This window comes from Anser anser (genome assembly GCF_964211835.1).
Source record: "Anser anser genome assembly, chromosome: 4".
Classification (NCBI taxonomy): domain Eukaryota; kingdom Metazoa; phylum Chordata; class Aves; order Anseriformes; family Anatidae; genus Anser; species Anser anser.
Window position 1 is genome coordinate 50,070,194 of NC_139724.1, and position 17,512 is coordinate 50,087,705.

Genomic DNA, 17,512 nt, shown 5'->3' on the forward strand with positions numbered 1-17,512 from the left:
TCCTTAAAATTTCTTCTAAATAGACTGTAAAGGCATTGGGTGCAGAAATAACTTGCATAATTTAAATTCTTACAGACTTTCTTGGCCGTCTGTTGACTTCTTTGATCTCTAAAGATTATAGAATGCAGTAGTGATAACAGCAAGAAATGTTTATTTTTTTTTCAGATTAGTCAGTCTGATTCTTCATGTAAAATTATGCGTGTTCATTTGGGTTATAAAGAAGTATTAAGTCTTCCTTGGGCTGATTTTCTTGGCCTAGGGTAGAATTTTGGAAAGGTTCATTTGTGTGCTTTTCAGTAACTGCTTTAAACTGCCGTGCCCACCTTGCAGCAGAGATGTGCGCTGTTAATAAAAGGCTGGCACTTAAGCTGCTCACTGAACCTGTAGGTTTGTGGTTTTTCAGCGAGATTAATTATAGTGGGCAGATAAATGTGTTGGTTTTATTGCAGTAATAATAATTGTAAGGTCTCACTTTCTACATTTAAACATGGGTTTCTATCAAAACAGAGCAGAAATGTTTTATGGAATAGAAGAATTTAATTTACATTATCTTTCTTTGATATGTAATAATTACAGCTGTTGAATTTGGTAACAGATTTTTGCCAGGAGAGTTTGCAAAAAGTAGTTTATTTTCTATATCTAGACAATTTTTCCTGTTACTGGGGTTGAGAAAAAATAACGTTTAGCTTTTGATCTGTCCCATTTCTTAGTGTAGTAATGAAGAGTTTAAATTTTTTTTCTTTGGTTAGATTTGCTAGTAGTATTATTTCTCCTCTAAGGGAAATGTGACAAACCATTTTAGACATTGTTTACACTAGCACCTGAATGTGTTCAACCTAAATGAAACGTCTAAAATTTCTAATGTGTCATAATTATGTACACTTGTAATTGGATGAAACATCTCAAAGTGCTGACTTGGGGATAGACAACTTGGTACTGTATTTTAAAGTTTTTTTCTTTAAATTTCAGCTAATTTTGAGAAATCAGCAAGTGAAAATAATTTTTTTGTCAGGTAATTTTATTCTGTATAAAATATTTTGTACTTAGCACATAGTTTTATGGGGTAATTAACGATATTCAGTAGGGATTTCAGCTTTTGAGCACGTGTGAGGTATTTTTACTCCTTTGAACTTATGGGAAGAAAAAATAAAAGAATAAACCATGTCAATTACATAAATTCTGTTTTATTTAAGAGAATGGAGGAAGGAACGTGGGATTTTTTGTTCATTGTAAAATATACCAAGTTTAGTTCCCTCATGTGAGCATGAATAGCAGAATGTCAAGATTTTTGTACAATCTAGAGCACTTACTCCTCTGCACAGTGAACACAAATTTGGAATCTGTTCTTGAGCTGACTGTTTGCAGGCTGTTTCTGCCCAGAATCCCATTAAAGTAAACAGTTTTTCAGGGGCATGACGATTTTCGGTTTTGAATTCTAATAAACAGATTAGCTTCTCTTGATGAAAACCTGTGCTGTGAAGTACTGTTTTTTGTTAAGTACTGTTGAAGGAGGCATTAGTTGTATTTTCAGACAGTGTTGATTATGAGCTGGGTTGTATTTTCAATGTGCAAACATGGTGTCTACTCTCAAGACTTAACCCGTGGTTCCTTGTTAGAGACCCAGCAGTGGCAGACTTAGTTAAGAGGTTCTTGCTGCCCTTTGTACTGTTCCGCAGCTGTGCCAATTTTCAAAGGTACAGGAAGCCACAGTTTTTAATAAGAACATAACAATAAAGGTTGTATTTAAAACTGTGAGTGTGGTATGTGGGTTTTTTTAAGCACATCATCTCACAAATCTGCTTCACTGTGGCCAGAGCTGAAGGGGTGCAACCCCCCCTAAAAGTCCAGGAAGAGTGACAAGAAGCAGGGAGGAGCCTTATAAACAAAAACTGGTGCAAGTGGAATCGTAACATGTACCTGCAGTCTTCCTCTTGTACGGACTAGTTGCACAGGATTTACAAGCATTATTTCTGTCACGCTTGCATGGCTTTGTTATTAAGTGAAGGAATCTCCAGTAATGATCTGTGAATACAAAGCACTGAGAAAAATATTTTACATGAGAGTATGGAAGAATATTGACCCGATAGCCAGGTGCTTAAGGCCGGGACAAGAGGCAATGGGCACACACTGAAACTCCAGTTGTAGTTAATTTGGTTAATTCAGATCCTAGAGGGCAAAGATAATATAGGCAGTCTGGGAAGAGATGGAAAAAGACTGAGAAGTGCTCAAGCGCCAGAAGAGGCCTTCGTTACCCCCTGTCAATGACCACTTTTGTCCGAAGCCTGGCAACTTGCTGAGCTCTTCCCCAGCCGCTGCAGGGAGCTGAAAGGGCAGGCTGCTCGTTGGGGCGGGTAACCAGGTTCAGGCAAGAGCCCAGATTGTCAGGCAAGTTCGTGACAAGGAGTCAGGTCTAAGGACAGGCTGGGAAGTCAAATCGATGAGTCAGAGTCTGAACCGAGATTAGAGAGCCGCACTGTGTCAAAGAGCTGGCCTGGAGCACAAAACTCCTTACAGGGCAAGGAGCTGCATGCCAATCTCCATGGTGAGGACGGGGAAGGAGAGGCAGACTCCAGAGGGGAGAGGTGGAAGGGTGTCCCCAGAACAGGTGGTCAGGCAGAGATCTGCCCAAATCGTCTGAACAGAGAAATGGTAGATGGGTATTTCCTCTAACCATGAGCTGGAGAGATGGGGGTTGCAAACTGTATTCAGGCCCAAGTTAGAGAGCAAAGTGTTCTCCCAGTAGCAGGACAGGCTAGTGTGTGAAGAATGCAGAAGAGAATTGCTTTTTCCTCTAATCTTTATCATCCATGTTTCTGTGAGGATGGTACTTAGAGTGACTTTTAAACAGACTTCTTAATCTGATGTGACAAACCCTATCTAAGAAGTTAAACCTCATTTTACTTCTGTGTATGCTACGTTGTTGTCTCCCACTCATGGTGATTTGTAGGCTCTTCCAACTGTTGCTGTTTGTGGGGGCTATGTACAGATAGGTCTATGGGCAAACAGCATGCGCTCATCCAAGTGCCATCATAACTGGACCAACTGTGATACCTCTGACCACTGCCACAATAGACCTGCCAGGCAGTTCATGCCTGCTTGGAGCTGTCCTCTCTCCTGAAAGTCTCACAGGAACAGACTTAAGATAGGGTGAATTACTCTAATAGTGGCAACCGACACCACCAGTCAGCTATCCTACTGCTCTTTCTTTGTTATATTGCACACACACGTGTACATGTCTTCTGCAAAAGTAATGGACCTAAGCAAGCTGCTCTGCCACAGCAGGCTATTCCTTGTCCTCTCACAGGTTGCATTATTGAAAGGCCAGCTGAAAGGAAATTGTGTGGATGTCTGTAGTGGAAGCAGCCCTCTCCTGCTCTGGTTTGCTGTGGAGCAGGTAGAGATACATGTCTGCTGCTAAAGCATGTTTATCTACAAGAAAGGATGTTTCTGGGATGCTTCAGCTCTTCTGCACAAGTACAGACCAACAGTACAGCTGGATTGTTTAACATGGTAGATGGATATATGACTGTTCCCAGCTGTTAGAATAATGTTTTCAGCTGCAAAGTTTGGACAGCATTTCTTGAAATGCCTTTCAGCCCTATCTTCACTTTGCTTTACTTACGTTATTTTGAGGTAGAAAATGAGAGACATGCATCAGTTTTAGATCGTAACCTTTTAACAAATTTTGATTAATGAGAAGAAGAGAGGATCAATCAGTCAGAATCATGTAATCACGAAATGGTTTGGGTTGGAAGTGACCTTAAAGCCCAGCCAGTTCCAACCCCCTGCCATAGGCAGGGACACCTCCCACCAGCCCAGGTCGCCCAAAGCCCCATCCAGCCTGGCCTTGAATGCTGCCAGGAACGGGGCACCCACAGCTTCTCTGGGCAACCTGTGCCAGTGCCTCACCACCCTCGGAGTGAAGAATTTCTTCTTAAGATCTAATCTAAATTTACCCTCTTTCGGTTTAAAGCCATCCCTTCCTTGTATCACTATGCTTCGTGACAAAGAGTCCCCCTCAGCTGTCCTGTAGCCCCCTTTATGAACTGGCAGGCTGCTATAAGGTCTCCCCGGAGCCTTCTCTTCTCCAGGCTGAACAACCCCAGCTCCCTCAGCCTGTCTGAGCATAGGAGAGGTGCTCCAGCCCTCTGATAGTTTTTGTGGCCTTCCCCTGGACTCATTGTAATATGTTCATGTCCTTCTTGTGCTGAGGGCCCCAGATCTGAACACAGTGCTCCAGGTGGGGTCTCGTGAGAGCGCAGAAGAAGGAGATAATCCCTTCCCCTGACCTGCTGGCCATGCTCCTTCTGATGCAGCCCAGGGTAGGGCAGGCTTTCTGGGCTGCAAGCACACATTGCCAGCTCATGTTGAGCTTCTCATCAGTGAACACCACCAAGTCTTTCTCCTCAGGACTGCTCTCAATCCATTCTCTTCCCAGCCTGTATTTGTGCTTGGGATTGCCCCAGCCCAGATGCACTTGGCCTTGTTGAACCTCATGAGGTTCACACAAACCCACCTCTCCAGCCTGTCCAGGTCCCTCTGGATGGCATCCCTTCCCTCCTGCGTGTCAACTGCACCACACAGCTTGGTGTCATCGGCAAAATTGCTGAGGGTGCACTCAATCCCACTGTCCATGTCACTGACAAAGATGTTAAATAGTGCTGTTCATGTTCTCCTGATTTGCTTTCTGTTGGTGTGTATACCATTGCAAGCAAAGAAGAACTATCTCAAAACATTCTAACTGGTTCAGTTAGGCCAAAAATTATCAGATTAGAGAGCAAGTTGTGCTTTACCTGTCTAAAGCTCTCCTGCTCTCTCCTGAAGTCCATGCTTACTACAGAGGAATACAAAGCAAATTCTTCCGCTTTTCCTCTCTACCTATTTACCCAAAAAAAGAAAAGGCTAAAGAGAAAACTGGTTGCGCTGGAGGGAAAAACAAGAAGAAAAGAACAAAGTGCAAAGCACTAGTGATAGCGATGCGTTATTCTGGGCATGAGGCACAGATCTCTGCTTGCCCCCTGTGGTAGGATGTTTCACTAGAGTAAAACCAGGAAGTCTGTAGTGCAAACGAACAGAAGTAAATATTCCTTTGCTCCTGGAAAGGAGTATCAAGAAGGTTTATAACTATCTTCAGAATCAGTTTAATGACTAGGTTCTTGGTGATATGCTAGTGTTGGGAGGAAGGTACTGACTCGCTGTGGTCCTCCTGCTCCTTGGCTTGCGTCTGTGGTGTGTTACTTGAGAGTACTTTGCTGTTCTGGGGCATCGGGTGCTGTGGAGGTGCTGACCGCTGTCCTGTGATTTTGATTCTTTAAACAAGATCTCTAAAGTTAATCCGCGGTGATTATAATCACTAGTTCGTTCCCCTGGCAAAATAGGATTATGGCACAGAGATCAGGTTGTATTAAGGATGTTAATCAGCTTCAGCTTGCAGACAGTGCATTGTTGGAAAACTGAATTGTTTCCTATATTTTTCCTAATTAATTTGCATTAATTCTGTCTGAGGGCTGCAATCTGTAAAGTCATGAAAACATTACATATAAAAATCAAGACATTTATATAAAAAACTTGTTGCGATATAAGGACAATATTGATTATTTCTCAAAAATATTTAGCTAAGTTACTGTGAAAATGAAGTCCTGGAGACATCAAGGCTTCTGTCACTGACTATACAGAAAATTAAGTAGAAGCAATGCACTGGCTGTTGTCTCATCTATTTTCCATTCTGCTCCTGGCAAAATTTGTCATGAGCAAGGCTGCAGTGTAATTTCACATTTTGTCCAATCTTTAAACTTTTTTCTGAGATTTAATATTGTCAGTGTGCAAACCAACCAGCCTTGATGACAAAATTGGACTGCAGTTGCTGAAACTCCTTCTGTCTGTAACACAGAACATTTTATCAGGTGATGCAAACTTTTCACTGTTACCTGAGGTTGGATTGTGGCTTTTTACCCTAGGACTTACTCAGAGCCGTGTTTCTTTGGCCATGAAATAACTGGCCACCCAATAACTCCGTGCTTCTCTGTGAGTGATAAGTCAGCATAGCCCAGAGGTTGCAGCATTGCTAGCTTTTGTGATTTTGCTGCAGATTGAGCAGTGTTGTGTATTAATAATTTGTATATCCATGGCAGCAGCTGAAGCTTTTGATTGAGGAACTTAGCTTTCTTAAAAATAGTAAGTTTCTAGCCTTTGTGATTGCAGAAAAGTTTGAAAACTTGCGCTGAATGTGTACAAGAGATAGAAACAAATGCAAATAATTCATTATGTTAAAAAAAACCTTCATGATTTGTGGAGACAGACTTGTGACCTTTGAACACTTGTGGCTCCCAGTGCTGTTGTGTAGGCGTCTAGACCTTTCTGCTAGCTCTCACATGCATGCCATTTCGGCTGAGTTAGAGATCTATGCGGTTTTGGTTACAAAACCTTTTCCACTGTGATTAGCTTTCCTTTTGGTCTGGTTTAAGCTTGCCTATGTTCTTTTATAACATAAACATATTCTTTTCCTCCTCATCTTGAAATCCCTTTTTGAAATATCCTTAAAAACTTCCTCTTTTTTCATTCTGCTTTAGACATTAACAAATACAGTTCTGTGCCTAAGGTCTGTGGTGTTTTATCTTAAGTGTTTAATTGAGATTTTTTTAAAAATACACCTCTACAGACTGCAGAGATGAGATTTAAAATTTTCCTCATTAGAGCTCTGTTAGGAGCTGGGTGAGAGTTGGCAGAGTTCTTCAACTCAAGGCAGTTTAAAAACATAGGTTTCATGTTGCAGTCTCTGTAACCTAGCCTTCCTGGGACTCTTTGTCACTGTTAATGTTTGCACTTGTCAAATGGAACAAAACAGAAGAGGAGAGGAGTCTGCGAGCACCTGAAAAAGTAGGTCAATGGGCCAGCAGGTTATTTGGCCAGAAAAGAGCGAGTGGCTTCATTGAATCATGCTGTAATTGTTTTTCTCTTTTTGGCAGATTGGTCTGCTGTGCTTTAACTTCCTATGTTAATATTTACATCTCTATTTTAACCACTTAAGAGCCTCTGTTAGGTGCAGGGGAAGGAGAAATTTTATTTTTGTAATCAAATACTTTTTAAAAAAGAGAGATAAAAATTAGATATAATGTTTTCAGTAGCATTAATGAATTTAAGAGTAGTGTACGTTTAGTTTTAGAACCCACCTTCTTTTGAAAATTTAATTCATTTTATAATAACATTTATAGAAAATGTTACGAATATATTGTATAGCGAATATATAAGCACAGAGAAATGAGATAATGATGGGAGAAAAAGCTGATTTCAGGTGACTTAGAAATGTAGAACGTAGCATGGCTCAAGGGAAGAAGTGTATAAAAATAGATTTAATTGAAAAGTAATCATATAAAGAAGTCAGAAGTGAGTGATTATTTAAACTGGTGGTGGGTTTTTTATGGGAATACTGCATTTGTGACGTAAGTTTGGAATAAATTTTTGAAAGGATTTTTGAACTGGATTTTGAAAGAAGGGGTTAATGGCTGTGTCTGAGGCAGTAGCAATAATGCAGCTGGGCAACTTTGCTAGTCACCAGCAGCATTCTGCACATTCTGGAGTCCTGAGAGTAGCAAGTTTGGAGACGAGAAGACATCACTGAGAAAGCCAGTGGAAGCCCAAGTAAGAGTTTCAGCAAAAAGGATGTTTAAATAATGGCATATAGAAATTCTTTGAGGGTGCCATGTGGAAGTGAAGATGTAGATGGTGTTGTTGATACCATATTTAAAAGTAAAAATGACATAAAGATTAAAGATTGGCATAAAATGACAGCTTCTTGAAGCAGAGTTGAAACTGTTTCAGAATGTACTGCTTAACAAGGAAAAGAGCTTTAAGGCAAGGTGAATTCTGATAGCAAAACAATTGAGGTATTTTTAGTTGGCAGAATATCGCATTTATAAATTACTCATGTTGGAACTATTATTTTTCTTTTATTTAAAAAAAAAGTATAAAATCTACCAATTTTAAATCCTCCTTTTTTTTTTTTTACAGTTCATAATTTAATGCTTTTCTGCAGAAGAGGATACATTTAACTCCACATAATTCTTCAGAAGAAACAGTGTTTCACCCCTGAAACTTCTATTTACAAGTCTCAAAGTGTAAAAGGTAAAATTGTATTCTTGTAATTAATAAAGTTCCTATGGCTTTCTGTCATCAACACTGAAGGGCTGAATAGCAATGGTAAAGTAGTGTCTTTTATTCTGCAGAAAATGACTGAATTTGATTCTTAGACATAGTCCTTGGTTTCTGTACTGTTTGCATTAAAGTTGCCTGATTTCACTGGATTTATCTCTGCAGTCTTATCCACTGACATGTATAACCACTGAGGATATTTAGCCTCTTGCAACTTTGGATGCAAAGAGGGAATGATCAGACCTTGAAAAGAGAGAAAAAAATGCACTACAGGTGCATTTCGTATAGTCTATCAGTTCTTTCAACTGTCTTGGGTACCAAATCTATCTGGGTCACCAGTTCTGACGTAGGATCTGTATACAGTAACAAGTGAATGATATTGTTGAATTCTAGAAATTGAGTGCTTTGTTAAAGTGGAGAATATTGATTCTTAAATTCTGATTCTGCATAATGAATACGTCAGGTATGTCAAAGATAAAAGTTTTTTTTGTGTTTAGTTACACACAGATTTTTCTTTTGCATATTAGTGGAACTGTATATCATTTAGCATATGGAATTTAATGTTATTCTTGATCCCTATAATGTCAGTTCCCAAATTTGTTGAAAACTTAACGCAGAGCTGAAAATGTAGTTAGTGCGTATCTGTATTAGTGTACATTTTACAAGCTTTATAAAAACAAGGTTCTAATTGGCTTTTTGATTCTAAACTTAATTCTCTGCCAGTAATGATAGTTTCCTTTTACTGCTGAGCAACCTAACCTCTCTGTTGATTGCTTTTGACAAGAATTTGAACAAACAATTCTCCATAATTTATTTTTATCCTGCTATTTCTGGCTGTTTTTCAAATGGTACAACTTCGTGACTTTATAAACCATGGCCAACTAATCTGGGGAATTTAATTTGTGGGAATGGCCAGTACAATTGTTATGTTGAAGTATTGGAGTGAAGGAATGGTTTACTTCCAGTGTCTCTGGAGAATAAAGGCAAGACAAAGCTGGGCCTTATTAGTTGAAGAAGCAGGTAAGGGGGCTCAAGAGGGCTCATGGGACTCTGGGGCAAAATAGCACGCACACCCTGTGATGCACCTTGAAAGAGATTGTGCTACAGCCCAGCTTTCCCATTTACTTCCCTGCGTCACTCAGTTCTGAAGCTTTGTGGACAAAAAAAAAATAAAGGGCTAATTTTGTGCATGAAACATTCTTAATATGTGGCTGTTGTAGACCATGAAGCAATTTGGTTGGACCATAAGCTTTCTTCCTCAGTTTCCCTATCTATTCAAAAACTGGGATAAGATTTTCCTGGAACATTTTGCAGGCTGTCTGGACCTTGGAGTAGCAGCTGCCATATTTCTTGTGGTATTACCACTGCAAGTTCCGCTGGATTTGGCACTTCCAGAAACAAACTAATCCTTCCTTATCAGAAACTATGAGTCACTGAAGTGACTAAAACCAGCTTGTTTGAAATAAATGTAATACCTTTATACTGTTAAGTTTATAGCATATTAAAAACTCCTGAAGATCTGCAAATTGAGCTCTTACATAAAACTTTTCGCTGCACACAGTTGTTCCTTAATGGCTGACAGTGTTCCAGTCCTGCTGCTCCCTGACTTTTTATATCAAAGGGAGAGGCTTAATTGAATTGTTTTATCTTTGGCTTTCAGTCTTTGATATATCTGTGCAATTTTATATTTATAATTTTGGGGTATCTAGGAATAGGTACTTATTGAATTAAATCCTTATTTTAATTTTAAATCCATTCTCTCATTGTTAATGTTTAATTCACATTCTTTGTTCAAAATAATATATGCACTTTAAAAAAAAAAAGCAAGCAAAAGCCTCTTACTGAAGCTTCGTAATGAATAAAAGACTGCTTTAAGAAATGGCCAGGTTATCTATGACTTTATCTCAGTATAAAGATCACTTTCTAATAAGTATCATATTGTAATTTCACGTGTCTAATATAAAAATCTGCTTAAAAAGAAATTATAGTAAGAAATAAATAACAGCTGTAAAATACTATTTCCCAAATGCTTTCTGTTTGCACAATTTCCAAATGGAATGTGTTACTACCTAGGAGGTTATTTTACATCTGTTCAGCCTTCAAAATCATGTAAGTCTTTTAGATAAAATGGCTAAAATAACAATAAAAAGCTATATCTGAATTTAGTCAGAAAAAGGGTTCTATTGGCTTAGTCCAAATTTGTTCATTGTAGCATTTAAGAAAACAATGTTCTCTTAAACTCTGTCATGTAAAATAAAATATTAAAGTCCAGGTTATAAAGGTAATGTAGGCTATATTAAAGGAGGTGGGAGTGCAGAGCAGATGGCTGGAATAGAGAGGAAGATTAAAAGCAGTTTATAGAGCAAATAAAAACTTCAGTATGCTCTACTGAAATACACATTTGTTCCTCCAGAGTCACGTTTTGATTTTTTTTCCTCTCTTACAGGCAAACGTACAAATGTCTACCACAAGACTAAAGTGTGATATGTTATGTTTTTTACCATAAGCACCCATAAAATGAGCTCCATTGCGGACAGGTATGTTAAGAAACACTGAGAGTTTTGGAGGGATTAGTGTTCAATGTTTTCTTTAATAATTGTATTATTATAGTTAATATATAGAGAACAGTAATTTATGCAAAAACAAGGAGTGAGGTTTTTGCTACCTTGATACAGTTATTTTTATAATTTTTAGATTCATTGTGTTGTAGTCATTGGAAATAGTGTTTTTATTGTTTGAGATGAATCTTAAAATGTATGACTTTTCAGACATGGAACAGCATCTGTGCAAGTTGAGTTGATTTTTTATGTTTACTTGATTTTTATTTTTTTAAGTACTTCAATATTTGATTAAGGAAAACAAATACACTTAAACGATTAGTGATGCTGCAAATGACAGTAAAGTGACCTGCTAACCTATTTCAAGGGAAAAGTAATAGCTGAGCCACGGTTTCTATTTGATTCCTTGCGCTGGACTTCCTTAGCAGCTCAGGTGATACTAGGTCCTTAATATGCCGGTTTTGAGACTTCAGGAAATGGAACTTGCATAAAACTTCCAGAACGTTAACCCCATTCTGAATAAATAACAATAAAAAACGTACAGCAAACCTTTTAAAAAGTTTATCTGACTTTTCATTTTTTAGTGAAGTTTGTTGATTTTCACTGAAACCTCAGCCATTTGAATATATGAATTCCTTCTGAAAGTTTATGCAGTAACACAGAAAATAGTTACTTCCTAACATCACTGCTTACCGTACTGTATGATTGGTTGATGATTTATCAGTTACAAATCAGAGAGATGAAGTAAGCTTTTTAGATGGACAGTTACTTGCCTCAAGGGAAGGAAATACTAGGTTGAAAAATTAACCTAATGTTAATGGGTGGACACAAAGCAGTCAGTGAGAGGACAGCACTAAATAGGCTGAAAGCAGGCAGAAGAAATGGGACAAATAAAATGTAAAAGTCCATTAAACAGCAGTTTTAGAAAACAGAACAGTTTTGCCTTGACTTTTAAAGGGAAATCAAACAGAGGTGTTGTATGAAGTACGCAGAGGTATCTTGAAAGGAAAATGTGTTCTGATTTTGGTATTTTATGACCTCTTTAGCAGTACAGTGGCAATTGTCAAGTTGAGGAAAAAATACATGATACTTGGTTAGGAACCAAATACAATGAATAATTAGTGTTACTGTTCCCAGTTAATTGTATATTTATAAAACTACTTGCATGGATGAGGTATAGCATATTTCTCAGCCCTCTTCCATTATTGATACTTCAATACTTAAGTAAAATGTACTTTCTTACTGTAAATTCTTGTAATATTTGTAATAGAAGTTGTGAATAAGTAGAGGTAACAAATTATTTTTGTCCTCTGATGTTTTCAAAAGGATAAGGTAATGCAAATAATCAAAAAGATGGAAAAATAGAATTAAATAGTGTTCAATTAAGTGTTTGCACAGGGTTGTGAGTTCTCATTACAAGCCTAAAGATGGGTCATGTCAGAAATGTATGTCTTTTTTCTTTCTTTTTAGTAAATGTCCTACAAGAAGAACTTGTAGGTGTCTTGGTTTCAGGTTATTGCTGATGGCCCTTGTGAGACATCACAGTAAAACAATTCTTCAGTTTCTTGATGTAGATGAATGAGTGATGAATATTGAGGTCTTTTTTTTTCTTCCTTGCTGTGTTTGCACTCCAGAAGAGAGAAATTTTACCCTCTCACATTTATTTCTTTCTGTATCTTTCAGAAATGATGGAAGCATTTTTGATGGTCTGGTGGAAGAAGATGACAAAGATAAAGCAAAAAGGTAATTTTTTAGCTTACCTATGCTAAAAAATGTCGTATACTTGGACTAACCAAGAAGATACCTAAACAGAATAAAAATGTGATTTTTGTGTAATCAACCACATTATTTAACAGCATTCTCTTACTGTTATTCTCTAGATACGTTGTATATTTGTAACTATGGTTCAATTATTTGTATTTTTGTCTAAGGGAGCTTTTCTCTGAAGGTTCAGGTGCACCCCTCCATGAATGAAGAAACCATTCTTCACACACTGGTGTCTGTGATTTCGAGTAGGTGTCTCTGTGTCAGTTCTCACAGCAGAGATTCTTAAGGGGTTGTTCCCATCAGGAACCTGGCAGTAGAACGTATCTTACTTTAAGTAGGTGTCATAGTTGCTGTAAAACGTTTTCTCTTTTGTTTTTCAGAGTGTCTAGAAACAAGTCTGAAAAGAAACGTCGAGATCAGTTTAATGTACTTATCAAAGAGCTGGGTTCCATGCTTCCAGGCAATGCTCGGAAGATGGATAAATCCACTGTACTGCAGAAGAGCATTGACTTTTTACGGAAGCACAAAGGTAATTAATTGTAACGAGAAGAAAAGTATTTCCAAGGTGTTAAAAATGTTTATGATATTCACTTGGTACATAAAACCATTAACAATTCTGCAGTTCCTTTAAGGAAATTGTCAGAAAAATGTAAAGGGTTCCTGAATAAGGTTATGATTATAATTTAGGTAGCAGGGGTATAACTGTTTTAGACGGTATTTTAGACGGTATTTTGCAAAATCAGTGTGTGTTTTTTGTTTGTTTTTATCCCATAGTTGTCAGACAAGTCTGTTTCATAAAGAGAAGCATGCATTTTTGAAGAAACCTTCGAGTTGTTTGTTATGTTCAGATGGAGACCTTTAGAATACAGCTACTTTGCAACGTGCAGGTTGTAAATGTTGTTGTCTCCAGCAAGCTTTATTGGGCTAGGTTGTTAATGAGAGAGCATGCTATGCAGTGGTAATGCAGACCTGGAACATGGGCATTTTTTTTTTGCCTTTTAGCTAGAACACTGGGAAAAAAAAAAAAAAAGCCCCCACACAAAAATACCACACAGAAAATCTGTAAATGCTTTCAGCTGAACTTTCTGATTTCCAAGGCATACCCATTGATACATAAGCCAACGAGTGTGTGTTTTGTAAACTTGAACATAACTGTGAAAACTAGGAATATCTGTGAACATCTTCACTATGTTTTTGTTTTGAACATCTTCGCTATGTTTTGGTTGTTTGCATCAGCTGATGGTTGGATATACTGAGATACGTTTTACTGAAGTTCATTACAGATTACTTCTGTTACCAAAAAATTCTTTGACTAAGCCTACACTGTTTATGGCTGATATTTCTGTATATGAAAAATCCTGCTCCTACACTTGTTCTTAATATGGCACCCTGTGGTTCACACTGCCAAAAACAAGATTAAAATTCAAGAAAACAAGCTCTTTCACAGTTAACCCATTTCCCTGAGGAATTTCTAAGCATGTATACTAACTAGAAAGCAGCAAGGACAAAATAAGCTACCATTAGGTTAAAAACCACAATAGATAAAGCTAGCCTAGGTAAGGCTAAGTGTGTGAATAGGTAAGTGATTATCAACAGTATGTTTGTCAGTTTAAGGTATGTTACAGTATGGTAAATATTTTTCCATGCCTGAATATGTCTCTTCGATTAGTATTATGGTCACGTTTCAAGTGGCACCAGATGTGTACTGAATAGTGCCATTAGAAGGGTAAACATAATAATTAAAATGGAAAAGGAAGTGGAATAATTTGTGCAAGAATGCATAAGTTGGTTGATTTTTTTTGCCAAATAAATGCTGATTATGCTGTTTTAGTTCCATGAGATAAGTTTTTCTCATAACAAATAGAATAGCATGAAAGCTCCTTTCCTGTAAAAGTTCTGTAGGCTCTAAAGTCTTCATAAAAGTTTGTTCTGTTTCAAAACAACTTTATCTTGTATTAGTGATTCCCTGTAATATAAAGCATAGAACGAACACAGCTGTCAGCCAGCAGCACCAGTTGTAACTCTTTGTCTTTGAAGGGCTTTCTTATTTTCATTGTTTGATTGCTGTTTTTTATGTGGTTTTGCTTGGTTGTTTCTGGTTTTGAGGATAAAAGGGAAAAAAAAGGAAAGAAAAAAAAAAAAACACTGGAGATGGATGCTTTTTAAGGCCTGGAGCTTTTGTTCTTCACCTGATGGGACAGAATGTAGCTTTGTGTGACTGCACATTTCATATTAAGGTCTCTGAAGCTCTGCTTACAAGTGCATACCAGCATCGCTCTGCACTTTTTTAGATTAAAATATTTGGGACAAAATCTTGGCAAAGGTCAGAAGCTCTCTTTGCCTCCTGAGGCTCTTGGATCTGTTTGTTACATTAAAATAGAGTGACCCTAGCAGCAAATAAATTTTTGAGCAATGATTAGCTGCTTTACTGTTGAAAATCCTACTGTGTTCAGCCACCAGGTTTTGATTAACTGTGTTGCTTCTGGTTCTTTCTGGACCATTTCCACTTTGGCTGAGCTTGGTACACCAGAAACAAGTCCAAATGAACTATGTTATCTGCTTATTGGCCAGAGTGGATTCTGTTTCTTATTGTAAAAAACAACAAGATAAGCGCTCTGAAATTATATTACTGAGAGCTTCTCACTTGGCAATACAGCTTTGAATCCTGCACCTTGCTTTGAATTGGTAAACAAGAAAATTGTGAAAATGCTGAAATACTGAAAAATTTAGCTTATTACGATTACAACTAGTAGATTTATATTCATACAGCCCACAGATAAATGCTACAGTTCTTGGCCCAGTAGGCAGTTTCTTTTGAGGACGCTCGGTACTAATGCCGAGTTGCTTCAGATCCACAATCTGAGGGCTGAGTGAGTTGAATGTGTGCAGGTTTGGTTGGGCTCCTGTGTTTGGTGCCTGGCTTAGTAATGTGACCTCAGTCTCATTCATCTTTTAACACAATTTTTAAAGCATTTTTAACACATTTTAAAGCATTTCTCTGAAATTACCAATTGAAAGTTCTTTTCCATGTTGCTTTCACTCTGTTTTCTAGTGTTACACTTACTGCTTATACTGCTTATACTTACTGCTCTCTGGGACATTAAAAAGAATGCCCATAGTTGTGGTGGGATCATTCAGAACAGTTTGTTAAAGCATAAACTTCAGCATTTCTTCAGCGTAAATTCTGTCTACTGTGGAAACCAAAGTGATTTTTTTTAGTTCTGCACTGGGTTGGTTGTATGGACCAGAATGAGCCAGGGAATTGTGCTTTTCCAGTTCTAAAATGACAATTTTCTGTTTTGGGGACTGAATGCATTAAGCTTCTTGGATTTCACCTCTACGGTGATGGCAGTGCGCTTTATTTTCATGTCCTTTGACTTCCCACTCAGTGTGCAATATATGTATTCAGATGGAAAATTTAGGCTTGGGGTTATATTTAGATTTTGTTTATTCTCTAGCCCACTCTTACTGCTTTATGATACCATTTCAAAATGAATAGCAAAGGCCTGATGAAGTTATGCATTTTGTGAAATCTGATCGTTGAATATTTAGGTCCTTCTTATTTCCAGTCTTTTTAATTCCTCCTTGCAGCTTTCCACTTGTTGCCAGTTCCCTGTATAATATATATATAATAATATATTAGTTCCCTGCATAACATATAATAAATAATTCCCTGTTGTTCCCTCTTCTCTTAGTTGAGTATAAGGCTCTTCATGAAATTTTGCCCAGTTTGAGAAACAAAATTCTGAAATTTTCCAGCCTTTTGCATATTTAAGTCAATTCCAGGTTTTCTGTCATGTGAATTTCCAGGTTTTGAGCCATGTGAATTAACAAACCAGCTTATGAACTTCCTGCAGATTTCTCCATTTGAAATCAAAAGCCATAAAGACACATTTTTGTTCTTCTGATTCATCTAAATGCTTGATTCACGTTTACTCGTTCAAGGTTGTTTTTACAACCAGTACCTCTGTAATGCCCTTGTTAGTCATCAGCACTGAGGTACTACGCAGTTTTGCTTCTTGTTGTTCCAGTTATCATTTGAAGAAGAAGCATTAGCTTTCACAACCCAGGGTCTACTTTTGCTCAGCAGCCTTTGCTTCTCTCACTTAGTATGGAAAGTTAATCTATATATTTCTCTTAAGTGCTACTTAAGAGAAGACTTAAGAGAAGACTGAGGGGGAATCTTACCAATATATTACAAATATATGAAGGTAGGGTGTCAAGAGGATGGGGCCAGACTCTTTTCAGTGGTGCCCAGTGACAGGACAAAAGGCAACGGGCACAAACTGAAACACGGGAGGTTCCAGCTGAATATGAGGGAGCACTTCTCTACTGTGAGGGTGACAGAGCACTGGAACACATTGCCAAGAGAGGTTGTGGAGTCTCCTTCTCTGGAGATACTCAAAACCCGCCTGGACGCTGTCCTGTGCAACGTGCTCTAGGTGACCCATCTTGGTAGGGGGGTTGGACCAGATGATCTGCAGAGGTCCCTTCCAACCTCAACCATTCTGTTACAGGAATCTGTTCATTTCCAAATTTGTCTCTATGTACAAATCAGACTTGCTAGTGATTCTGGATTGGAGTCTGGCATACGGCTCGTAACAGTCTTTGTTCCAAACCTACCCTTTTTTAATGTAACCTTATGTCTTTATAAACAGCAGAAAAAGGTGGGAAGAAGAGAAAGAGCTAACAATTTTTAGTGTAAAGGTTAGAATGACCAGAATTGAACAAGATAGTTGGGCACTGGGCGTTTAATGATCTTAACTGTTGGGTAAATCCTTATATTCTGTATTTGTTTGATTGTAGAAATTACTGCACAATCAGATGCCAGTGAGATTCGACAGGACTGGAAACCGACATTCCTTAGTAATGAAGAGTTCACACAGTTAATGTTAGAGGTACGTTATTTCTCTTTTCTTGGAAGTAGAATGTTACCTCACAGGGAGTGATTCCATGATGATGTTTTTCAGTTTGATGGCGTGTCTTTTCATTTTCATATTTTAATTGTATTCATGAAGGTAAACAGCTGAATTCTCTGT

The 17,512-nt window shown here is 37.9% G+C and overlaps 1 protein-coding gene across 16 annotated transcripts in view; it reads left to right on the forward strand.

Annotated features, from left to right (window-relative positions):
• Window positions 1-17,512, forward strand: part of CLOCK (clock circadian regulator) — a 63,293-nt gene that overhangs the window by 19,239 nt on the left and 26,542 nt on the right. For 15 of the 16 annotated variants that reach the window (XM_083835906.1, XM_083835907.1, XM_083835910.1 and 12 more), the window contains 5 exons: window positions 8,008-8,121; window positions 10,595-10,685; window positions 12,390-12,449; window positions 12,854-13,002; window positions 17,280-17,371. In XM_083835906.1, the coding sequence (XP_083692032.1) occupies window positions 10,639-10,685; window positions 12,390-12,449; window positions 12,854-13,002; window positions 17,280-17,371 (348 nt within the window). In that variant the 5' untranslated portion in view covers window positions 8,008-8,121; window positions 10,595-10,638. Of the gene's footprint in view, window positions 1-993; window positions 1,013-8,007; window positions 8,122-10,594; window positions 10,686-12,389; window positions 12,450-12,853; window positions 13,003-17,279; window positions 17,372-17,512 lie in introns of those variants that run through there. The other variant, XM_083835905.1, reaches the window with a different exon arrangement.